Genomic DNA, 25,799 nt, shown 5'->3' with positions numbered 1-25,799 from the left:
GGCGAGCACGAATTTGAATAGGGCCAATATGGTACCGAAATGATCATTATAAAAAAAAAATACTGATCGTTTACTTAGATATACATTCAGTTATTCTTCATATACAAAGAAGACAAAAGGATGTTACTACCAGTGATCATAATGAATTCTTTTGTTAAGAACTGCAGTGAATGCATAATATGCCTATAATTAGAATGAAAATAAAAAAAGGACTGTTTCATATACTTTTTTTTTTTAATACTTCTTTTTCATGAATCATACAACCGAAGTTCTTGGTTTGCATAATTATGTGGTCCTCACAATGTATACGATTCATGAAATCATACAAAAGCAGAAAAAAACAGACAAATTCTCGTGAGCACACAACATTTAGTACGAATGACGTCAGCTGACTTCAAACCCTCATATTAGATTTGTACACACACAAAACAAAAGAGACGATTAACAATTAAAAAGATTTACTACATGTATTACTAAAAGTTGCATTAGCCAATAGAAAGTACAAACTATTTACACAATATATTCCTACAACTTTGACGAGAATACATAGGATGAGTGTCTCTCAAGATTGTTCTCTTGGATGTTTGTTGTAGTGCGGCCGCTTTGACAAGTTGCTTTATATAGTTATTCGCACGACGCTCAAGAGTGATACATAATCTGATTTCAATCGCTTTTTGCCTTGGCAGTCCTGCCATAGTTGGTATTCAGTTGGCGTCGATTCAGCAGAATGATTAACAGTAAAATACCAAGGAAGAGAGGAGGCGACGCCATTGCAATGGGATCACCAATCTTCTGATGTGTGAGGAATGCTCCAATCATGATGATAAGAAGATAGAAAGCTCCAATCACCCTCCAAAAAGAGCGTCCGAATGCTAGCATGCTCCCGAAGACAGTTTCAGCAAACCCGACGGCCGACCTGTAAATCGTTGTGGTGATCGTAACCCCGAACATGTGATGTACGGGAAGGACAGAGAGGTAACGTTTGAACATCGTCTTCATCTCTGACTGGCTGAAACCATTGCCGAGCTCGATCGGTGTGAGCTTGAGAAGGCCTGCGAAGATGAACAGGAATCCGACGAGCACGGCGATGTAGTGAATGAGTCCCATGATGATAATGTACTCGTACTATATACACAGCATGTGAACTCAAAATGGATGCATACAAATCCCAGGTCTCGCCACAAAAGAGTGTACAGCTGTAAAAAAAAGCTGCGTGAATTTGTTATTAGACCGTTAAGTCTAAAATGTACATGACTTGTATACTGTTGTGACGCCGAAAAAATATTCTATATAGCAAAGTACGATAGATTGGATAAGCTATGTACACATTAGTGCACACCAATACAGTTACAAATAGACGAGTCGGTGAGCGGGTTTTTTCGGCTGCTTAGCTTAGTTGATGATATTGATATCCGAGGGTTAAAGGTTATCCAGGACAAAAGAACGCACACTACATGCATGGTGTCGTCTGCATAGCTAAGCGCTCGAACGCAGCTGGTATAATATGCATGTATAATATGCCCGGGTAGGCCTATACATGTACTAATTTGCGGTGGATCGTATACAAAATTAAAGTTTTCTATTATCGTGGGCCCATATTGAAAGAAATCTATTAGTTAATCCTTCTGTAATTGCATTTAAAGGTTATAATCGTTCATCTGTCTGAAAGCTAGATCAAATTAACCTACTTTAATTCATAAGGAAAGAGGCCTATATTGTATTTTCTGGAAGTTTAGCCGACTGCTATATGGTGACAGTGGGCATGGCTAGATAAATTAACCATGATCTTCTGTTTTAAATATATGTACTGTGTCTAGCTCAAGTGGGATGAAGATAGAAAGAGAGAGAGAGAGACAGAGAGAGAGAGAGGGGGGGGGTGGGGGAAGTGAGCATGAACAACTGGCCTTGCTTCGCGATAGCTCTATGGTATAAAGCTACTCGGAAATAATATATTGCTGTTCCGCACCATACATTTGCATCATGTGGAAAAAAAAATCACTATTAGGAATAATATACCATCTTTCATAGTGCAAAACAAAAAGTGTATGATAATCGGATGTATTAACTTTTGTGAAGTTTGTGGGAGGTTAATACGAGGGCCTGCGCGTATAATAAAGATTCTTACAAAAGTCTACATTTGCCGAGGCTAGTTAAAAAACTCTTTTAGATAGACCTATTAGTCCGTGATCTAACTCAGACTGCACAAAATGGACAATCTAAATGTTTAAAAACCAGATAAAACAGAAACAACAGTTTTACAAATTTAAACTGAAAATGAAGTATCCGAGAAAATACAATGTTTCTCTCTCTCGATCTTCTATCTTATCCTTTCTTCCTGTCTCACTTTAGCAGAAATTGACAATTCAAACAACCTCATTTTATCATTGCCTATTATTGTAGAAGTCGAAAGAACTTTTGAGAAGGGAATCCTAGAAATAAATATTGTTTCATTGCATCATAAATATTAATTCAATAAAGCTCTTTCAGAAGAGTGAAAGCAGAAAATATTTTTACGAATTTAAAGTGACCTGAAGTATCCAAGAAAAATAAATACTTCTCTCTCTCTCTCTCTCTCTCTATCTATCCCCTCTTCCTCTCCCCCCCCCCCCTCAATCTTCACTTTAGCAATCATTAAACCGAGTTCAAACAACCTCATTATGTTAAGGTGTCTTTTGTTGTTATAAATCTAATCGATTTTATGGAGATACCCTTTTATTTTTAAGAGCATCATGAATACTGTTTATTCTCTCTTATTATTTTAAATGGATGATGAATGAGTTTGAATTCATAAAAATCAAGAGATAATTCCATTATTCTTTCTCCTGTTACATATTCCATTCATACCTCGGGAAACATTAGGCTGGTGACCTACAACACTTAATACAACAAAATAAATACAAATTTGTTGGCAAAACAGTATTCCAATTATTTTCTTTGTATTTCATGCTCAATTTCAACACACATAATCGACTTGTGACTTCATCTTCATAAAATTCTGTCTCATCTCTTACATTTGTCACACACAAATACATTGTTTCATTATAACACAATGTCAGGAACCTACTCAAGATTTGAATTCTTGAAAAATGCAATGCTTACTACATGTACACTGCAGTCCAGTCCATAATATAACTATTTGAATGATTTCCAATTAGAGGGGACAATGAGACATTAGATCAAGTTTCTGAATAATAATCATTTTATGATTAGAAATGATGATGACATTGTCTGTTTGGAGCCAGGGGGTATCGGGTTATATACTTCTACTTAGAGTTAATGCCCTTCTAGATCTGAACAGACAACATGTACATTCATTTATTTATTTTAATCTTAAGGAAATTGTTGTGATCTCATCTAAATTGGCAAGACCTTTTGATTTCACTATTAATAATCTTCTTACATAACCACATCATGTTGCATTGAGATAACATAAGAACATCTGTAACATCTTTTATGTGACTTAGATATTCACTTTTGGTATACCTACAATACTTTCTTCTCTAAAGCCCCGTCTTAATAGAACTTTTTCGATCTCACCCGAGCGACATGTGGATGAGAAACAGTGGGGGGTCTGATCGTAAAACACGGGATGAGCTTTTGGACACCGTCTTAATCAGCCATCTGCAAAAACCTCAACCGCACCTCCCCCATCGCGATCAGCTGGCGCGCGCTGTGTACATGTATACATTTTTTCACGGCGATGACGTAATTTACCCGGTAAATGTCACAATATCAAACACCAAAATATCACCCTGGCTCGTCTAGGGTGAGATTTACCTCGAAATTGTCCGGACGTTACCCGATTGACGCGTCTAATTGGAAGTGGTTCAATGTCATCCGGACAACGTCCGGACGTCACCGCGACTTTATTTTCCAGTTAAGACGAGGTTTTACATACATGTTATATGTTTGGAGAAGGCTGAGGGAAAACCAATAAAGTCAAGAAGGGAAAAAAAATAGAAAATTAGCTCAAAGAAGTTTTTTAAAAGTTATGACACAACTATAAAAGACAAATCGTTGTAAATTCAGAAATCCCATTTGCAATCTTTATCAATACATAAGTAACCATTTCATGTTCATTTCATTGCTTGTTTATACCTGCACAAAATAAAATTTTGTACGCTAACAAATATTGAAGGACTCTTTGTGGATTCTAACAAAATCAAATAGAACTGACACATCTGCAAACAAACACAGATACAATAATCCCAGCAGAACTAAGTAAAGATACTAATAAAAACTAAACATGCCTTTTTTTTTCATTGTGGTGGTTCTGCTGATAATAGATTATCTTCCTATCGTAAGGATATATATTTTTTTTTTAGTACAATTATGTTTAACATGAAAAATTAAAAATATATGGTTAGGCCTATATAAATGCATGTGAAACTATATTTTGAAACTACAACTATAAAACCACTTTGTCAGTGAAAACATCAGTTTTCCTTCCACTTTATAATCTGAACACCAACAAATATTAGCATTCCATCCAAAATTTGACATGTTGGAAGTTCTGTTGGAAGTTTAGTGCACTAACAAATATTATACTGCGAAGTCCTTCATTGATCAGCTTGAAGCAACATAAAAGTGGATATCTGATTCAAAATACAGTGCTAAATTTGTTTATGATAAGAAAGATGGAGAATGAAAAGTATTCACACATAACAAACAAGAATTATCTTTTAGCATCTGTAAGACAAAGGGGACAGCAGAGTTGTCACATGAATATAACAACTTAAATTCCACATCGTAGATTAAATACTGGCTTTTGTAGAATATAATATTCACTTAGAAAACTCCTATAATTTCTCTTTTTAATCATGTTACAAAGCCAACAAGTTGTAGAAGTAGTCCATTTGAAGTAACAACATCAATTGATGTCTTCTATGGTATGTCCGATTCTCAACACAACATTAGCAATGTCCACAGCCACACAAAATGAATTGAACCTCACAGCAAACAAGTCTAAGATCAGACCCGTCCCATCCCCATCTTGACTCTTAGAAGGCTCATGACCAGACATCTCATCTTGCACTGCAGTCCGATTGCTGCAAGTGGGATGCAACACATTCCTAGCATGATTTTCCTGTTCACTGTTACTGTCTTCCACAGTCCTGCTTGCCTCTTTGGCAGCTTGCTTCTCCTTCCTGTACACACCATACTTCAGGTTCCCCACAATGCTCCATGAGCTATTCTTGAGCTGATTGGCTACCTTCATGCCACAGCCACACCTACCCAGTCTCATCAGCCAATCAGAATCTGCCATGGCTTCTCTTGGGATGCACCAGCTGTGATGAGATGTGGAGTCTGTCACAAGATGGCTGCCATCATCATGAACAGTTGCCATGGAGACTGCCTCCAAGCAGGATGCAAATTTCTCAGCTAATTGTAGAAACTGGGTTTTAGAGCATCCTATATCTCTCCATATGCTCTCATCCACATGTGATACCTAGTATACAGACAAAACATATTATTATTAAAAGACAATTATTTTTTTTAAGAGTTCAGCTATTTTGTTTTACTATTTCAAGTTGGCAAAACTTGAAAAGGGATAATGATAATACCTTCCAAATTCTCATTGCATGACAAATGTTAGGAGAATGTCTTACAGACTGAAATATTCCCATTCTTAATCAAAGAAATCACTAAAATATTGTCTTTCTTTGTTTACATGCAAAATATCACCAACTAATAAACATGTATAATTAATTGTGGTTGTAAAGTAAATTTATGATGCATGCTTCTAGAAACATCTTTTTTTAATTGCTGAAGGTAAATTGTATACAAGTAATTATATAGTAGACTCATTAAGGGAGAGAGAAGTTACATTCTGACCTGTTCTCTGATATGATGAGCAAGGATAACATTCAGACAGCCTGCTCCAGGGACAGCGGTGGGGTTACTCAAGGTCAACGCCAGGGTATGATGAGCCACCTCACAAACATGCTGCTCAAAATCAAAGGAAAAAATGCAATGTTAAGGATTCCACTGTAAAGTAAGATAAGCAAAGCAGGGAAATTTCTAACAAGATTATAAATAAATATTATCTATACAAAACGTACCCAAAGATCAGATTGGGTTTGTGTTTTACAATGACTGTTTGATTTTGTAAATCAAACAGCAGAAGTTTTTACATACCAAGGATCACTTTCACTGCGATCTGGGAAAAGCTCACTGATCTCTGGGATAACTGTAAAAATCTTATCATCCATTTGATGAAAATTACTCAAACATAATGTATGTACATGTACATCAATCTACAATAGCTTGGTCCTAAATTGTTAAGATAAGATTTAAACAACGATTTCACTACATTGATTTATGGTAGTCAGAAGAAAACGTTTGCATGTGTCTGTTGTCTCAAATGTGTATCTCCTGCACCCAAAATTCTGTCCTTAATCAATATCAAGCCACATGAAACTGTTACTAAGCTTCATCATCATATCACAATTACCTTCATTTCTTCCAGGCTTTGTTCTGTGTGATTGCACAATACCAGTGTACATAGTGAAGAAGTGCTTTGGAGATGAAGATAGCTTTTACCAAACACGACAAGGTGCTTGATGTCCGTTACATAACCAAAACTGGATGGTGGGACTGCACAGCTGAAAGAACCTAGTATCTCTGCACCTAAATGGGAGAAACAGTTATGGCAAAGAGCTGAAATGCAGTAATTGTTTTGGGACATTAATACCAGCTGTAAATAATTTTTGGTTTTAATTTGTTCAGACAACTCATTAACTCGTTCTCCAACATGTGATACATGTAAATGTATGACCTTGATCCTATCCATTCAGTACATAAACATAACCCATGTTTCAGTAAGGTTGAAAACTATCCAGATATTCTGTATCTTGGCTTACTGTATTCTTTTAGAAGCATGGTAAAAAATGAAAATGAATCATACAAATTATGAACGCTCAGTTTCGGAATGATATAAAAGGCTTTGAAAACAAATTGAAGTAACAATACTCTATATGAGTTTCAATTCATGATGGTCTAATATCATATCAAGTGTGCACCTGTAAAGATGAACAGTAAACATGGACTTTAATTATTTCTTGAAAACCTTTACATATTTTTGCTAATTTTAAAGAGATCATTTAACAACAATCCAAAATTAACATAATAATAATGCTCTAATTACTTACCAGTGACCTGCTGTACAGCTCTAATATGGCGAATGGACAGACGGTCAATAGACAGAATACCCTTCTGTCTGAGGTAGCGTTTGATGGATGGATGAATGACCTTCTGACATGCTACTAATCCAACTCTCGTGTCCACTAGCTGATCAACTAGATCCCTCATGGCCTGGAGATTACTAGCTTCAGCTGTCAATCCAGGAGACAACTCAAATCTGAAATGACAAAAATCATATCGATTGATTATTTCTAAACAAAGTCCTGTATATAATTAATGCCCAATCATTTCATTTTTACAGGCTTAATAATGATAAAGTGTATAATTGAGGAAGAGAATTATACATTTCAAATGCCCCCTTGATTATTACTTGAAACAAAAAAAGAACATGGAACATTTGAAGAATTGCTGAAGCCATTTATCTTGTCTGTACAAAGTCGTATGTAACCAAATGTGGTACTCGTGAAAGTTACCAATAAATCTGCTGCCATCATTTTGTCACAACTTGTTACTAATCTGATAATTCTGTTCATATCCTTTTCCTACAGTCAACCTTCATTCAACACTGGTATACTGGATATATATATATTAAGAAGAAGATTTACCCAACATCAGCATATTCCTCACTATCCCCTGACAGGGATATGTTGAACAGCACTACTCTAATACAGCCAGCATCACGTCCTGAGTCTATCCTAGGCACTTGAAGATCTTTAGTATAGAATGCAGGAATATCTGGGGCTTCTATCAGAATGCCTTCCAGGATGTGAGACCCTGAAGGCATCTCCCCCTCAACTCCAATGACTTGAACCTCGGGAATGGTCAATGGCTGACCATGGTCCACACTGGGAATGGAGGATATGAAGGACTGTACAACAAGACTAGCTATTAGGTGAAGGTCCTGCTTGACCAGGCCACAACCTGGCTTTGAAGCAATCACTGATCTAACAAGTGACAAGAGTGTCTCCATGGATGCCACATTGATAGGTATCCTAAAGATATCGCTGGACATCATGGTCTTTTTGCATATGTCCTGCATTACTTCATTGACGGCTACACTCATCATGGGATGCAGTCCAGTCTCCCAGCAGCCTTCAATCAATGAACACGCCAGAAGAGCAGCATGGAGACCTCCATCTGAATACACCTTGAGGTGTCCCTCCACAGCTGCAGAAAGCATCTTCAGCACGGGTTTGGACAGTGACAAGGTCGACAGTAGTCTCTGGCTGGAGGAAGTCAGGGTAACATGGCCTCCACACTGGTTCTGAATCATTTTCAAGTGTCCTTGAGGCCCATAGCAAGACTTGATGATGGATTTGAAGGCTTGGAGAGCCTGGATGTTGGCTGGATGTTGCTGGTCATAGGAGCTGATGTGAGACTGTTCCTTGGGAGTTTGATAGGCCATACTTGCTCCAGGAGACACAGCACACATCTGAAAACAGAAGAGAAAACATCTCTCAATAGGCTACATTGATTTAGTCAAGGAAGAGATCTTTACTGGTGTAACTAGCTGTCAACCAACTTAAATGTAAGATCTTCCTACCAATTTAGATGTAAACTTGATGTGGGGAGAGGGGATTACTTGTCCCCTCTGCTAAAAGTGTACCAATAACCTAAACAAATAGTTGGTGTATGGCTAGAAGTAATATTTCAAGCTCATATTTCTAATACAGTATAGACACATGGAACGATAATACACAAAACAAAATATTATTTTGGATGATTGGTACACTTTAAAGACACTCTTTGTTTGATATATCACAAACAAATATAATCCTAAATACTATTACATTTATAAGTTTTATACAGTTTGGAGTATTCAATATTTCCTTTTATTAAAGTAAACTACTTCTGCTAGTGTATTTCTTTGGTTCTTCCACTAAAATTTAGACAGTACAAATAGAAACAGAATGAGAAGAAACTAACATTTTATCTACATGAAAGATGGCCTGTAAATTCCTGAGTTGTCAGTCTGCCTAACATACAGCAAGTACAAAATGTTGTCCCATCTCAGAACTACTAAAATCCACAAAACCCTCAACAAACTTGCTGGTTGATTAACGGCACACACAGGTACATCAATTAACACTTTACCTTGATATGTGCTTTGCTAGATTGTATTACTTCTCATCTGTTCTTATAACCATTACAGTCTCCTGCTCCTTCCTGTCCTCAGCAGTGGCTGATGTCTTCGCGATCTTCTGCACATTATAGATCACTACGTGAATCGTGGCCAACGTAATTAAAGCACCAACAAATCTGTGCTGCGTAATAGTCCTTCCAAGACCCATGGTATACTGTCCTTCAGTGAAATTAAATTTGAAATGTCTTTGGCGTGTCCTAAATTTCAATTGATTGCACAGATGTTGGCTGATATGACTGACCGACTGACCTGTAATGCAAGTTATGGAAAAATAACCGTTTTATACTGAATGCCGGAACCATTGATTCTATATACATGTATGTAATATTGATCAAGTATCTGTAGTGAAACATGTTGCATATTATCTGCTGAGAGGCATAATAAATGGCTCTATGTAATCTAATGCAGAATTAACATCCTTCTGGGTCTTAACAGACAATATCTTTCACTTTGTATAATTAATATTTTTTAACATGGTCTAACATTGCCTAATTATAATAATCAAACAAGCACATATCATTTACAGAAAAAGGAAGACAACATTTTCACTGTGTAGATTGATTACTTGCAATGAAACTTCAGTGCTACTTGAGGAATTCCATAAGTTGTCACAAAGCATAACAACAATACCCTGGCATGAATTTTGATGTCTCCATGAAACAACTTTAAAAACCTGTAGACAATTCAGCATTAGCAAATTTTAATGGGTGTATTGTGAATTTTTTTGTGATACCTTTATCAAGCATAACATGCTGTTCGATTTAAGTCTGAAATACCCTACATTAATATTTTCATAACATTACAGATTGATTAAATACCTAATCTGCTATATTGACAAATTAAGTGATCTAGAATCAAAACATTAAACTTTATAATAACAAAAAAGGAAACAGAACTTAGCAAGTCTGAAAACCCATGAATTAACTGCCAAAAATAAACGTTATCTTAAGAGCTACAATGAACTTACAACTAATTGGCTTTTTCAGCTGGTGCTTTCAAAGCCTTAGATTTGATGTAGGATGGAAGAAGGTCTGAAACTGTCTTTTTTTCTCCTTTGTTGAAGACCGGATCATTAGCGATGTGAAACCAACCAACATGAATTAGTGAAAGACTAATAAGACCTACGAAGAGCACTTTGTTGCGAACAAAAAAGTTCTTCTTTGGTGGGTTCATGATGTACACAATGTTTCCTTTCCCTTTGTTGGGGATAAATGTTGATGCAGCAGCAACAAACTGGAATGAAAGAGTAAAATAAAAATGAGTTTGGTTAATAAATTCAGATGAAGTTCACTATAATTCTTGTTCAGAATTTGTTTCTGTACTAGATCTAGGCCCACTCCAGCAAAGCATAGAGAGTCAATCAATGCGTATTGACCTCTAGCACTGCATACTTGCTGTGAGGCAGGTATTATTAGATATACACACAAATATACACACCACACAATATTGCATAGACTGCAGTCACTGCACACAATAGATTGGGCTGATCGACAAATTTGACACTAGAGTACTTACAATTTGAATTTTTAAATTATTCTTTTTAACATCATTGGCCCAAATTCACAAAGGAGGTTTGTCGTCAAACCTCCTTTTGTTTTGACAAACCTCCTTTTGTTTTGACAAACCTCCTTTTGTTATTTACAAACCAGGTTGGTAAAAATTGCGTCAAAACGCGTCACATGACGTACATAAACCTCGGTTTGTCGACAAACCTCCTTTGTGAATTTGGGCCACTAAGTTTAAACAAATGTATTTTACTGCTCTTTAGGTGTCATCAATTGTCACTAAGAGTGAAATCAGTTGAGTTTTGTACAGTGGTGTTTGAAATGTTGAGAATCAAAAGCATTTGAGATTTAATATGTAATTCTTTCTGGTATGTTTACTACTCACCATGTAAATGATGTTTTCATGTATACCTATGTATGTCTAGAGTTCATATATGTATTTTATGTTATGCAGGGCCCCCAAGAATAACAGTATTTTAACTACTGATGGGGCTACAATGTTGAAATAAAACGAAATAAATAAAATAAATAAATAAGTCTATGGCGGTGTGACCAAAGTTCGCGCGTGACCAAAGTTCGCTTTCTCAAAAAGTCGGTAAGATTTCGAAAATCTGATATCACCAATGGAAAGAGGGTCATAAAATTACCCAGAAACGAAATTTTCTTTAGAATTGGTTGCGAAATTGTGAAAATATTGACAAAAGATCGGCAAATTTTGCAGTTATTTGCGTCCGTTCCGAAAAATTATCAACTTACCGATAAGGTCTGGAAATCTTCATTTTGAGATCAGAAATCCTCAAAATTGTAAGTAAAGAGTGGTACTAACTGATTGTACGATATCTTGTCTTGCAAATTATGATATTACCTTATTTTTGATGGATCACATTTTTTGATAAATCAACTGTAAACCACCGTGCGTGAAGTTAGGTCTCATTGTTTTTACGACTTTTTTAGATGCAGCGCGCACGCACGATCGGACATCGAATTTTTAGATCGCGATATCTCCGAAATCCTTCGACGGTAAATTTTTCTAGTTGAACCAATCTGTAGTAAAAAACTTTGCCGTCCATTTGGTAATAAATGAAATAAATAAAGTTGTGTAGAATGTGAGAAATCATAGATCGAATATCACATTTTGTAATATGTTCTAAAATGTGCGCGAACTTTGGTCACCCCTTCATACTACACACAGCCAGGATAGTGATGCTCGCGCGCCTATGACTATGTGTGGATCTACTGTCCAATTTGGTTGTTGTTCCTCCAAAAGATTCCTAGTGGAATTTAAACATGCAGCATGAATTATCACAGCCAGTGCGAGTCTAAAATCAACAGATCACATATCACACATGCCACAAACAAATCCACATTCCTTCAAGATATACATAAGCTGATCCTTTCGGATAAAATGGTCGTCAATTCTTCTTCCACTGCCATGGATTGACCTGGTAATTATATTCAGATTTCTGACCACAACACACACATATTAACACGTCGGACTATCAAATAAGAAGAGGAATCACTCTTGGCTCGATTCCTTCGGTAATATCCTACAGTTCCCTAGTTTACTCACAATTAATGTTAAACTTTAATAATATTTTCCTATTTATTCCGAAAACAACACGAATATATTGACTTCATACCTCTACAAATTTCCTCCCACTGCGATTAGGGGTGTCTGGTCAGTTCGGGTGAAGCTTTTCTTCACACACCTAATCGGAGATGAAGGTAGCCAATTCAATGTGTAAAAATTGCCAATTTGATAAGTGTAAGGATCGCATTGTACACATACAACCGCTATACTACACACACGCAATATATTCTTTATGTATTGTATCCGTCAGGCATGATCAGTGCAACGATGGCTGGCTACCAATTAAAATAGGCATGGTGGTCGGATATAATGAATGTAGATGATGGAGGGGGGGGGGGGGGGGTAGCGCAGTACTTAGGGGCAAATCAAAGAATTATTATAAGACCTCACCTCATGTATGTTAGAAATTAAAAAGTTATTATCTTCTTTTGAATTGCAATATATCCCCGCACCATAATTATAAGTCATGCATGAATGTTATTTGTCATATGTTATATATTTCACCATTATGTCACCGTCATGTACATATTTTCTATGGATATAATTTTTTCACGATCTCAACTCTTTACCACATCAGCGTCATGTACATTGTCTATGGATAAAGTGGAATATTAACTCTTCACCACCCTACGCTAACTTTTCACCACCCTAGCGTCATGTACATTGTCTATGGATAAACTGGAATATTAATTCTTCACTACCCTACGCTAACTTTTCACCACCCTATAGCGCCATGTACATTGTCTATGGATAAACTGCACTATTAATTTTTCACCACCCTACGCTAACTTTTCACCACCCTATAGCGCAATGTACATTGTCTATGGATAAACTGGAATAATTATTAACTCTTCACCACCCTACGCTAACTTTTCACCACCCTACAGCGCCATGTACATTGTCTATGGATAAACTGCACTATTAATTTTTCACCACCCTACGCTAACTTTTCACCACCCTAAAGCGCCATGTACATTGTCTATAAACTGGAATATTAACTCTTTACCGTGTTAGTTTGTGTTAGTTATGCCTATGCCTTCACGGTGACCATATGGTAGGAATACTCCCCAGCAGAGGCCGCCCTCCCGGGGGGGGGAGGGGGGAGAGTAGGGGCACAGTGCCCCCCCCCCACTTTTTCAAGCACCCGAAAAGTGCCCCTTTTTACAAAGGAATAGTGCTCCTTTTACTCTGATAAGTGCCCCTTTTATTTTGACACGTGCCCCTTTTCCTTCGACAAGTTCCCATTTTCCATTGCAATAAGTGTCCATTTTCCATTCTCGTAAGTGCCCTCTTTAATAGTACTAGGGTGTGTGTCGGGAATTGGAGACCCTTAAGCACATTTCCATAATTGACATAAACATGAAAAATGTTACACATACAGAAAGTTTTGTTTTCTCTTTAGTAACTTCTTCTCTTTATTGGGAAACAAAATTGTGGTCATGATGTAACTGATTAATAAGATAAAAATAATTTATGACGTCATCACCAAAGGTCTCTCATTACCAACATGCGTAGGTAATAAGGGACAGTTACAAATCAAGACATTTCAAATCAAGACATCAAGACAAAAATGGGATTGTTATAGTTAGTTCAAACACTTTTTGATATTGCAATTTAGTATGGGCCACCAGCGCCAAAATCAAAATCGTAAATTGGCGTAGGGTCCAGGGCATGAGTCTCGATAGGGGGTCAAGGGGCTGAGCCCCCGGAAGCTCAGGGGTTTTAGGTATTAAATTACGGTTAGATGAGCATCCAGGGGCCCTCTTTAAGGCCATTGACGTGTTCCAGGTGGGGAGCCCCCAGAAGCCCAGAGGTTTTAATATTTAACTACAGTCAGATGAGCATCCAGGGGCCTGCCCTATAGTGGGTCCAGGGGGTAGAGCCCCCGGAAGCTCAGGGGCTTAGGTATTTAATTACGGTCAGATGAGCATCCAGGAGCCCGCCTTAGGGACATTGGTGGGGTCTAGGGGCATAACCCCCGAAAGCTCGGGGTTTTTTAGGTATTTAATTACGGTCAGATGAGCATCCAAAGGACAGAGCCCCCGGAAGCTCAGGGGTTTTAGGTATATTACGGTCAGATGAGCATCAAGGGGGCCGCCTTAAGGCCCTTGGTGGGGTTCGGGGCGGAGCCCCCTTAAGCTCTGGGGTTTAAGGCATTTAATTACGGTCAGATGAGCATTTTTTATACCTTATTTGTGACATTGGCAGGTCACTTATTTTTTCTCTCCGTCTTTCTTTCTTTTTCTCTTTAACATACTTTTTCAAAAAGTGAGGTGGGGGGGGGGGGGGGAGGCTCGAGCCCAGCCACTTTGCAGACCATGACATAAAGGCTTCTAAATAAGCGTATTTTTCGCTCGACTGTAATTTGGGAATTTCTTATCGTCCAACAAACGTATAAAAAGGTAAGACTTACAAAAAAAAATGGAGAAAAAATACCGGAAAATCATGTCATAACAACAACATTTGTAAATCACTGGTATCGAATAAGAAATACACCCCCCCCCCCCATCAGTACGCCAGCGTTCGGGGGCTCATGTCTTCTCACCCCTATAACAAAACAAAAAACAACAGACGCTTTTCCCACACACATATGTCCATGATATGCGCTATTATAAAGACCTCCATTGATAAATACCGTATAGGTGGCATGCGCAATGTTTATGAAATTTAATTCCTGTGAACGTTTCTTTTCTTTGAATGGAATTGTATATGTGATTTAATTCAGGATTTTATTATTGTTATGTTCTTTTGCGTTAAAAATACAAACCATGTTTACTCCTTCCTTTTTTGGGGGGGGGGGGGGGGGGGGGTTTTTTTGTGGGGGGGCGTTTTTTGGGGGGGGGGCAAAATGCGTTTGTTATGGGGGTGTAAATGCCCCCCGCCCCCTGCCCCCCCCCCCCCCCCCACTTCAGGCGCCTATGATATAGATGGTAATATCAAACTTATCTATTAGAGAAGAAAGTTGCGACGAAAGTGCGTCTCTTTGCTCATTTACCACTCTCCCTTGTGACTATGACATTCATAGTTAGCAACTGGGAAAGTATTACATTCAGATACTGTACAAGATTGTACATTAATTTCAATTTTAAAGAGATCATAATGATGATTGTTAGCCGACACAAACAGCCTTTTTACCATTGCAAATCGGCCTGCATATATGACGTACTGTCAAGTACATGATCAGGAAACGTATTAACATGTTAAAGTACAAACACTTTTCCCATAATTATACGAGACACAAATAAGATAAGACAATGTTTCAAACAAACAACATCAACAGAAGGAGCTTCCTTACATTCTATAGCATGTGTCAAATGTGCATGTTGGTTATGGAAAAGGGATTAATGGTATTTGCCCATTTTATTGTATGTCTGTTTACGTTTATATACACAATCATGCATGTACGCTTTAAACTCTCATACGAGTTTATTTTTATTACTAGTATATTCAAAATGTTAATTAATTCGTTCAATAACGATTTATCACAATTAACTCCTCCCTCTCCATCTCATGTTTTACCATTGCCCTTGCAAACATTTAATATAGTGTTCTGTAGACCAAGACAACACAAACTTGTTAACAAATTCGTTGTTATTCACATTCTCTCTAGTATAATTATATGGGAGATAAATTCAATGTTGTACAGTCAGTTCAGGCGCGGATCCAGGGGGGGGGGGGCCGAGCGTGCCTTGGCCCCCCCCCCCCCCCCCCGCAAAAAAAAAAAAAAAGAGAGAGAGAAGAAAGGAAAAGAAGGGAAAGGAAAGAGGAGAGAAAGGAAAGAGAGAAGAGGAAGAAGAAAAGAAAAGGGGGAAGAAAAAGATCGGGGGGCCGAAAGGGCCTTGCCTCCCAGGCTGTTGCCCCCCCCCCCTCCCCATCACAAAAGTAAGAGAGAAGGAAGGAAAGGGAAAGAAAAAAGAAAAAGGGGAGATACTGGCGAACTGATAGGGGTAGGGGGCTTGTGGGAAATCAAATTTAAACGTGGTTTATTTCTAATTCCATAACGGTAGATTACAAATAATGCTGAAATGACATAATTTTCAGAGATTTTTCCTCACTTTTTAGTAAATTATACGTTTTTATGTGACAAATTCCTAAATTTACAGCCAGGCAAGAAATGTGATTCTTGAGATTCCTACATGTCAGGGCCCGAGGAATGGCGGGGATCGAGAGCCTCGAGCCCCCCCCCCCCCCACTTTTTTGAAAAGGTATATTAAAGAAAAATAAAAAAGAAAGAGAGCAAGAAAGAAAAAGAGTTAACTGCCAGTGTCAAAAAATAATGAGGCATCAAAATATGCTCATCTGACCGTGATTAAATGCCTAAAGCCCCCAAGCTTCCGGGGGCTCTGCTGGCCCCTGGATTCCAACTAGGGCCCTAAGGCGGGCCCTTAGATGCTCATCTGACGGCAATTTAATGTCTAAAACTCCTGAGCCTCCGGGGCTCCACCGCCTCGACCCCACCAGGGGCCCTAAGGCGGACCCCTGAATGCTTATCTGACCGTAATTTATAGCCCCTGAGCTTCTGGGGTCGGACAAGTTATCAAAATATGTTTATCTGACCGCAGGCACGTAGCCAGGGGGGGGGGGCTGTGGGGGCTGTCCCCGAAAATCGCCGTCAAAATAAAAAAGAGAGGAGAGAAAAGAAAGAGGGCGTAGGAATAAAAAGGAGCAGACAAAAAACATCTTTGAAATTCAGACAAGGATTAAGAGTAGAGACCGGTACAACGCATGGTCTTCTTTCTCTAATGATTTAATAAAACGTCAAAGCTTCCGCGCTTCGCGCAGGAGGGGAGGGGGGAGACTGAATTCAGATAAGGATTAAGAGTCGAGAACGGTACAGCGAATCGTCTTCTTTCTCTCACAATCTTATGAAACGTCCAAAATTCCGCGCTTTGCGCGGTAGGGGAAAAACTGAATTCAGACGAGGATTATTATCGAGAACAGTATAACGGATCATCTTCTTTCTCTAATGATTTAAATAAACCTAAAAGCTTCCGCGCTTCGCGCGGGAGGGGGGGGGGGAAACTAAATTCAGACGAGAAATATTTTTCGAGAACGGTACAACGAATCGTCTTCTTTCTCTAATGATTTAAATGAAACTTAAAGCTTCCGCGCTTCGCGCGGGAGGGGGGGGGACGAATTTAGAGAAGGATTAAGAGTCGAGAGCGGTACAACGAATCGTCTTCTTTCTCTAATGATTTAATGAAACTTAAAAGCTTCCGCGCTTTGCGCGGGAGGAGGGAGCCTGAATTCAGACGAGGATTAGGAGTCGAGAACTCTACAGCGAATCGTCTTGTTTCTCTAATGATTTAATGAAACGTTAAAGGTTCCGCGCTTCGCGCACGAGGGGAGGGGGGAACTGAATTCAGACAAGGATTAAGAGTCGAGAACGGTACAGCGAATCCTCTTGTTTCTCTAATGATTTAATGAAACGTTAAAGCTTCCGCGCTTCGCGCACGAGGGGAGGGGGGAACTGAATTCAGACAAGGATTAAGAGTCGAGAACGGTACAGCGAATCATCTTCTTTCTCTCATAATCTTATGAAACGTCAACAATTCCGCGCTTCGCGCGGTAGGGGAAAAACTGAATTCAGACTAGGATTCAGAGTCGAGAAAGGTAATATGAATCGTCTTGTTTCTCTAATGATTTAATGAAATGTAAAAGTTTCCGCGCTTCGCGCGGGAGTTGGGGGGGGGGGAAACTAAATTCAGACGAGGATTATTTTCGAGAACGGTACATCGAATCGTCTTCTTTCTCTAATGCTTTTAATGAAACTTAAAAGCTTCGCGCGGGAGGGGGGGGCCTGAATTCAGACGAGGATTTAGAGTCGAGAACTGTACGACGAATCGTTTTTTTTTCTCTAATGGTTTAATGAATCGCAAAAGCTTCCGCGCTTTGCGCGGAGTGGGGGGGGGGGGGGAACCTGAATTCAGACGAGGATTTAGAGTCGAGAACTGTACGACGAATCGTCTTTTTTCTCTAATGGTTTAATGAATCGTAAAAGCTCCCGCGCTTTGCGCGGGCGGGGAAAAGCTGAATTTAGACGAGGATTATTTTCGAAAACGGTATAACGAAACGTCTTCTTTCTCTAATAATTCAATGAAACGTCAAGAGGGAGGGGGAACTCGCCCCTCCCTGCACCCACCCCCCCCCCCCTCCCCGCATTTCGTCACTGCTGGTCACCATTACGTACCAATATTTGGCTCGCATAATTTCACATTTGGGCCCCCCCCCCCCCCCCTAAGAAATCCTGGATCCGCGCCTGAGTCAGTTTACATCTCAAATGCAGCTGTGCACATATTCAAAACATTAGACATGGCAACCAAGTCACAATGAAAACCACATATTATTAAAAACATTTACGAGACCAGCTTTGCCTTCGTGCTTCATTATGTTGTCATCCCTTTGGAATCGATGTGGAATTGTGTGGAGGTCCTACATAAACAGCACAACAATTTCGCCGTTCATTTCCGATTCTCTTGAATTCATAACGACTGAAATAAGATCCATTCAAGTTGCAAACTTCCGACGAATCAACAGTTTCCCAGTTGCATGTACCTACATAAGGTCTTGCGGTACCGCAAAATATTTCGGGAACAAGGTGTAATTGCGCATTTGCCAGGTATATTGAGGTTCATTTGTAAAATATATTCCACATATTACAGAATGTTACAATATATGTTTTCTCTACAGTTGTATTAGAAAAAGATATACAGGCTAGTACAATAGAATTTTAAATTCTTGACGATAATATTTTGGAGAGTGCAAGTTTTATAATTTGTTTGATAGTCTGTTAAATAAAGAGGACTGTTTCATTGTTAAAGTATCTCACCCGTCTACATATCAAGCACTATATATTTTTTTTAAATTTATATAAGCGACAGAAGGGGATCGCAACTGTTTATTTCAGTTCATCCTCGTGAAGCAATTGCTTATACATAAACCCACCGATCGGAAATAATAAATCTCTTATAGGTTTTATTTGAACCCCATGATCTCTTTTTCAGCCAACATGAAAGTCTGAAGAACTTTGCAGGAATTGTGAATACGTATGTCTGTCAGCAGTGTCCTATAGAATTCAAATTATGCAAGGAAACCTGTTTACTTTTAAGACTTGACCGTCAGACGCTATTGAATGAATGATTGACTTGCTTTGGTAATAAATAGAGCTGTAAGGGGTACATGAGCATTACATGCAGGCACGGATCCAGGATTTCTTAGGGGGGGGGCAAATTTGAAATCATGCGAGCCAAATATTGGTACGTTATGGTGACCAGCAGTGACGTAATTGGGAGGGGGTGGGTTCAAGTAGGGGCAAGTTTCCCCCCTCCCTCCTCCGCGAAGCGCGGAAGCTTTGACATTTCAAAAAATTATTAGAGAAAGAAGACGATTCGTTGTACCGTTATCGACTCTTAATCTTCGTCTAAATTCAGTTCCCCCCCCCTTTTACGTTTCATTAAATCATTAGAGAAAGAAGACGATTCGTTGTATCGTTCTTGACTCTTAATCCTTGTCTAACTTCAGTTCCCCCCCCCCCCCCCCCCCCGTGCGAAGCGCGTAAGCTTTTACGTTTCATTAAATCATTAGAGAAAGAAGACGATTCGTTGTACCGTTCTCGACTCTTAATCCTTGTCTAAATTCAGTTCCCCCCTCCCGTGCGAAGCGCGGAAGCTTCGACGTTTCATTTAATTTTTAGAGAAAGAAGACGATTCGTTGTACCGCTCTCGAGAATATTCTTCGTCTGAATTCAGTTCCCCCCTCCTGCGCTCCCTCGCTACGCGTTTTTTGGGGGACCACCCCACGCCCCCCTGGCTACGCGCCTGCAGTCAGATGAACTTATGTTGATACCTTGTCTGCCCCCGGAAGTTCAGGGGTTTTAGGCATTTAATTACGGTCAGATGAGCATTATTTTGATACCTAATTGTGACATTTGCAGGTCACTAATTGGCGTGGGGTTCAGGGGGCGGAGCCCCCGGAAACTCAAGGGTTTTTGGCGCTCAATTACGGTCAGATGAGTATCAAGGGGCCCGCCTTGAGGCTTTTCGTTGGGGTCAGGGGCAGAGCCCCCGGAAGCTCAGGGGTTTTAGGCGTTTAATTACTGTCAGATGAGCATCTAAGGGCCCGCCTTAGGGCCCTAGGTGGAATCCAGGGGGCTGAGCCCTCGTGGTTTTAGGCATTTAATTCGGAAAAATTATGTCATTTCAGCATTATTTGTAAACCACCGTTATGGAATTATCTGATATCCCTTACCTTTCTTCATTCTCTTTTTGCTCTTTCCCTTTCTCTCCTCTTTCCCTTTCCCTTCCCTTCTCTCTCTTTTAAGTTTGCCTGGGGAGGGGGGGGGGGCAAGGTCATTTTTGCCCCCACTCCGCTCCACACATTGTTGACTGATCTCCCCTTCTTTTCTCCCTTTTCTTTTCTTCTTTCTCTCTTTTTTGTTCCCTTTTAGCTCTCCTCTTTTCCTTTTCCTTCCTTCTCTTTTTTTTAACGCGCGGGACGGGGGGGGGGGGGGGGGGGGGGAAGGCAAGGGCCTTTGCCTCCACCCCCCCCCCCCCCGATCGGGAAAATTGCAACTGATATCCCCCTTCTTTTCTTTTCTTCTTCCTCTTTTTTCCTTCCCTTTATCTCATCTTTTCCTTTTTTCTTTCCCTTTCCTTCTTTTATTTTTTGATTGGGGGAGGGGGCAGCAGCCTGGGAGGCAATTCCTTTTGCCCCCCCGATCTCCTTCTTCCCTCTTTTCTTTTCTCCTTCCTCTTTTTTCCCCTTTTTCTCCTCTCTCCCTTTCCCTTTCCCTTCTTTTTCTTTTCTTTCTCTCCTTTTTAATCGGGGGGGGGGGGAGGCCCGCTCGCCCCCCCCCCTGGATCCGCGCCTCTCTACATGTACTAAATGTACATTTTGTCTATTATGTAAAAATCAGACTAATTAAACGAGCGTGCTCGCTAAATTCAATTCAAACCTTTTGGTTTTGAGGGAAGTTCTAAATTATTATTATCATTCAAATTACCGGCGTTGGAATTTAACCTCGTCATTATTTTTGGCCTGCACATAGGACATAATACCCGTTTTAACTTCAATAAACTGTATTGTAATTGGATGGTGAAAAATTAATATTCCAGTTTATCCATAGTCAATGTACATGGCGCTATAGGGTGGTGAAAAGTTAGCGTAGGGTGGTGAAAAATTAATATTCCAGGTTATCCATAGACAATGTACATGACGGTAGGATGGTGAAAAGTTAGCGTAGGGTGGAGAAGAGTTAATATTCCAGCTTATCCATAGACAATGTACATGGCGCTAGGGTGGTGAAAAGTTAGCGTAGGGTGGTGAAGAGTTAATATTCCAGCTTATCCATAGACAATGTACATGACGGTAGGGTGGTGAAAAGTTAGCGTAGGGTGGTGAAGAGTTAATAATCCAGCTTATCCATAGACAATGTACATAACGGAAGGGTGGTGAAAAGTTAGTGTAGGGTGGTGAAAAATTAATAATCCATAGACAATGTACATGACGGTAGGGTAGTGAAAAGTTAGCGTAGGGTGGTGAAGAGTTAATGTTCCAGCTTATCCATAGACAATGTTCATGGCGCTAGGGTGGTGAAAAGTTAGCGTAGGGTGGTGAAGAGTTAATATTCCAGCTTATCCATAGACAATGTACATGACGGTAGGGTGGTGAAAAGTTAGCGTAGGGTGGTGAAGAATTAATATTCCAGCTTATCCATTGACAATGCACATGACGGTAGGATGGTGAAAAGTTAGCGTAGGGTGGTGAAAAATTAAATATTCCAGTTTATCCATAGACACTGTACATGGCGCTAGGGTGGTGAAAAGTTAGCGTAGGGTGGTGAAGAGTTATTATTCCAGCTTATCCATAGACAATGCACATGACGGTAGGGTGGTGAAAAGTTAGCGTAGGGTGGTGAAGAGTTAATAATCCAGCTTATCCATAGACAATGTACATAACGGAAGGGTGGTGAAAAGTTAGTGTAGGGTGGTGAAAAATTAATAATCCATAGACAATGTACATGACGGTAGGGTGGTGAAAAGTTAGCGTAGGGTGGTGAAGAGTTAATATTCCAGCTTATCCATAGACAATGTACATGGCGCTAGGGTGGTGAAAAGTTAGCGTAGGGTGGTGAAGAGTTAATATTCCAGCTTATCCATAGACAATGTACATGGCGCTAGGGTGGTGAAAAGTTAGCGTAGGGTGGTGAAGAGTTAAATATTCCAGCTTATCCATAGACAATGCACATGACGGTAGGGTGGTGAAAAGTTAGCGTAGGGTGGTGAAGAGTTAATATTCCAGTTTATCCATAGACACTGTACATGGCGCTAGGGTGGTGAAAAGTTAGCGTAGGGTGGTGAAGAGTTATTATTACCATTTATCTATAGACAATGTACATGACGCTATAGGGTGGTGAAAAGTTAGCGTAGGGTGGTGAAGAGTTATTATTACCATTTATCTATAGACAATGTACATGACGCTAGGGTGGTGAAAAGTTAGCGTAGGGTGGTAATGAGTTAATATTCCACTTTATCCATAATTGACAATTTACATGACGCTAGGGTGGTGAAAAGTTGAGATCGTGAAAAATTATATCCATAGAAAATATGTACATGACGGTGACATAATGGTGAATAGTTCATGTGATTTGGTATTTAAAGAGTCAATGCCCCCTTTCCTAGAAAAAAGGCATGCATGACATGCTTTTAATTATGGTGCGGGGATATATTGCAATTGCAATTCGAAAGAAGATAATAACGTTTTAATTTCTAACATAATTATGAGGTGAGGTCTTAGTATAATTCTTTGATTTGCCCCTAAGTACTGCGCTTTACCCCCCCCCCCCCCCCCCCCCCCATCATCTACTCTCATTATATCCGACCACCATGCCTATTTTAATTGGTAGCCAGCCATCGTTGCACTGATCATGCCTGATGGATACAATACACAAAGAATATATTGCGTGTGTTTAGTGTAGCGGTTGTACGTGTACAATGCGATCCTTACACTTATCAAATTGGCATTTTTTACACATAAGATGGGCTACCTTCATCTCCGATTAGGTGTGTGAAGAAAAGCTTCACGCGGTCGGCGTTATTTTTTTATGCGGCACAGATTGGGGCATGGCGCGTGTTAAACCTATGGGAAGTACGTTCTTTCCCTTCTGAATAGTGTCTGCACGTACGCGAGACTAGTCATGTTCGCTAGCGCATTAGCGCTGCGAAGAAGTTTGTATATTCATCGCGAACTATGTGTTTAGATAACATTCCTCTTCGTTTAAGTTAGTTAAGTTTTATTGACTAATTATTGTGATGTTCTCCTTATTGACGTGCTGCCTCCTCTTCAGATTTCCAATTTGATTTTAATTGTTGATGTAATGATTTTCCATGCGGTAGTGGATTACATTAAACACTATTAAAAACAGACCTCTACTACTTATACTGTCTAGTACGCACACGACCAGTTTTAGTCTGTAAATCAAGACCCCTTTTTAAAAAAAGCCCCAATCTGTGCCGCATAAAAAAAATAACGCACCCGGTCAGTTCGCCCCCAAGCCGGTCGCCTCCTATACACAGTCGCCTCCTATACGCAGTCGCCTCCTAATGTAGTCGCCCCCAAATTGTGTGGTCGAGTCGCCTCCTATACACAGTCGCCTCCTAAACACAGTCGCCCCCTAGGCAGTGCGCTAGTGCAGCGGTCAGAATCAGGCTATTTATGCTATTTATATGTTTGTAAATATAAGAGAAAGTTTCATTCTTTCTGTTATATTGTTGTCCACCTTCTTCAAGATAACTCTTTTGTGCTTAAGTATAATTTAATAAACGTTTCATTTTATTTTGATGCAACAGAGATTTACATTCAAATGTTTATTTGTTATAATATAAGTATTGTATACAGTAATATTCTTCTCATTTCGACATTATCAGCCGCTTGTTCTCTATTTCGTTCCCTAAACTAAATATAAGGTATAATTATGTGAGGGGGGGTAGAAATTTGGACGTAGCCTGTATACTGTATTTATATTTGTCTCTCCGATCACCCCCCCCCCCCTCCCCCAGTGGCTCTGAATTTGTTCTTTAGTTAGTCTCTGTTGGTTTGATCATATCTTTTCGCTAAAGTATAATGTCCGACGTATAACATCAGGAATATGTTATGATAATTAATCTCAAGGAAGGGATGATGCCCGGCATACAAGCAAATGGCGGAATAGACAACATTATGAAAGATGAAGATGGACATAGACAGAGAGAGGGAGAGAGAAGGGGAGGAGGGTGGCGGGTAGATAGAAAATAAATTGGACGCAGTCTGTACTGTATTTATTATTATGATATTTTTCTCACCGACTCCCCTCCCCCCCCCCCCCCAGCTCAGATTTTGTTTTTCTCTTTTTTTGTTTGTTTATAATAATGTCCGACGTATACCGTCAATGAAGCATAATAAACATTTTTTGTTTAGATATCAGTTTGATGCAACAGAGATTTACATTCAAAAGTTTTACTGTTTATAATATTACAGTAATATTCTTTAAGCTATTTATAAATTATGTTTGTAAATAAAAGATAAAGTTTCATTCTTTCTCTTTTTATGTTGTCCACCTTCTTCTAGATAACTATTTTGTGCTTAAGTATAATGTAATAAACGTTTCATTTTATTTTGATGCAACAGAGATTTACATTCAAAAGTTTTACTTTTTATAAGTATTGTACAGTAATATTCTTCTCATTTCGACATTATCAGCCACTCGTTTTCTATAGCGTTTCCTAAAATAAATATAAGGTATACTGTGCATGCACATCATCAGGGATATGTTATAATAATTAATCTCAAGGAAGGGATGCTGCCGGCGTACAAGCAAATGGAGGAATAGAAAACATTATGAAAGATGAACATGGAAAACGACATTGACAGATAGAGGGAGAGAGAGAAATAGGGCGACAGAGAGAGAGAGAGAAAGAGAGGGGGGGGTGAGAGATAGAAAGTTGGACGTAGTCTGTACTGTGTTTATTATTATGATTTTTGTCTTTGTCACTCCGATCCCCCCCCCCCCCAAGCTCTGATTTTGTTCTTTAGTCCGTCTCTTTTTTGTTTGATTATATCGTTTCGCTAAAGTACAATGTCCGACGTATAGTAGTACCGTCAATATATATTAATAAACATTTTTTTAATATCAATTTGATGCAACAGAGATTTACATTCAAACTTTGACTTTGTATATTATTATTGTACAGTATACATTCTTCCCTTTTCGACATTATCAGCCGCTCGTTTTCTATTTCGTTCCCTATAATACGGTATATATTTGTACATCATCAGGGATAATGTTATAATAATTAAGCTCAAAGAAGGAATGTCGCCGGCATACAAGCAAATGGTGAAACAACATTGGCAGATAGACAGAGAGAGAGACAGACAGAGAAAG

The 25,799-nt window shown here is 39.3% G+C and overlaps 2 protein-coding genes across 4 annotated transcripts in view; both read right to left on the bottom strand.

The window, feature by feature from the left end:
• Nucleotides 1-663: 663 nt before the first annotated feature.
• On the bottom strand, nucleotides 664-1,107 carry LOC115921234. The gene has a single exon (XM_030978503.1). The coding sequence runs from the start codon at nucleotides 1,105-1,107 to the stop codon at nucleotides 664-666; it is 444 nt and encodes a 147-aa protein (XP_030834363.1).
• Nucleotides 1,108-2,919: 1,812 nt separating this feature from the next.
• Nucleotides 2,920-25,799, bottom strand: part of LOC115921243 (McKusick-Kaufman/Bardet-Biedl syndromes putative chaperonin-like) — a 25,519-nt gene continuing 2,639 nt past the window's right edge. The window contains exons 1-8 of one of the 3 annotated variants that reach the window (XM_030978528.1): nucleotides 12,432-12,469; nucleotides 10,254-10,519; nucleotides 9,238-9,535; nucleotides 7,749-8,575; nucleotides 7,152-7,360; nucleotides 6,449-6,630; nucleotides 5,836-5,946; nucleotides 2,920-5,449 (exon numbers count right to left, since the gene is read on the bottom strand). In XM_030978528.1, coding sequence (XP_030834388.1) covers nucleotides 4,871-5,449; nucleotides 5,836-5,946; nucleotides 6,449-6,630; nucleotides 7,152-7,360; nucleotides 7,749-8,575 — 1,908 coding nt within the window. In that variant the 5' untranslated portion in view covers nucleotides 9,238-9,535; nucleotides 10,254-10,519; nucleotides 12,432-12,469 and the 3' untranslated portion in view covers nucleotides 2,920-4,870. Of the gene's footprint in view, nucleotides 5,450-5,835; nucleotides 5,947-6,448; nucleotides 6,631-7,151; nucleotides 7,361-7,748; nucleotides 8,576-9,237; nucleotides 9,536-10,253; nucleotides 10,520-12,431; nucleotides 12,470-25,799 lie in introns of those variants that run through there. The other 2 variants (XM_030978535.1, XM_030978530.1) reach the window with 2 other exon arrangements.

The sequence above is a fragment of the Strongylocentrotus purpuratus genome, unplaced genomic scaffold (assembly GCF_000002235.5).
Source record: "Strongylocentrotus purpuratus isolate Spur 01 unplaced genomic scaffold, Spur_5.0 spur5_contig_813, whole genome shotgun sequence".
NCBI lineage: Eukaryota > Metazoa > Echinodermata > Echinoidea > Camarodonta > Strongylocentrotidae > Strongylocentrotus > Strongylocentrotus purpuratus.
The sequence above is the reverse complement of the archived record's forward strand: the minus strand, read 5'-3'. Positions and strand labels throughout refer to the sequence as shown.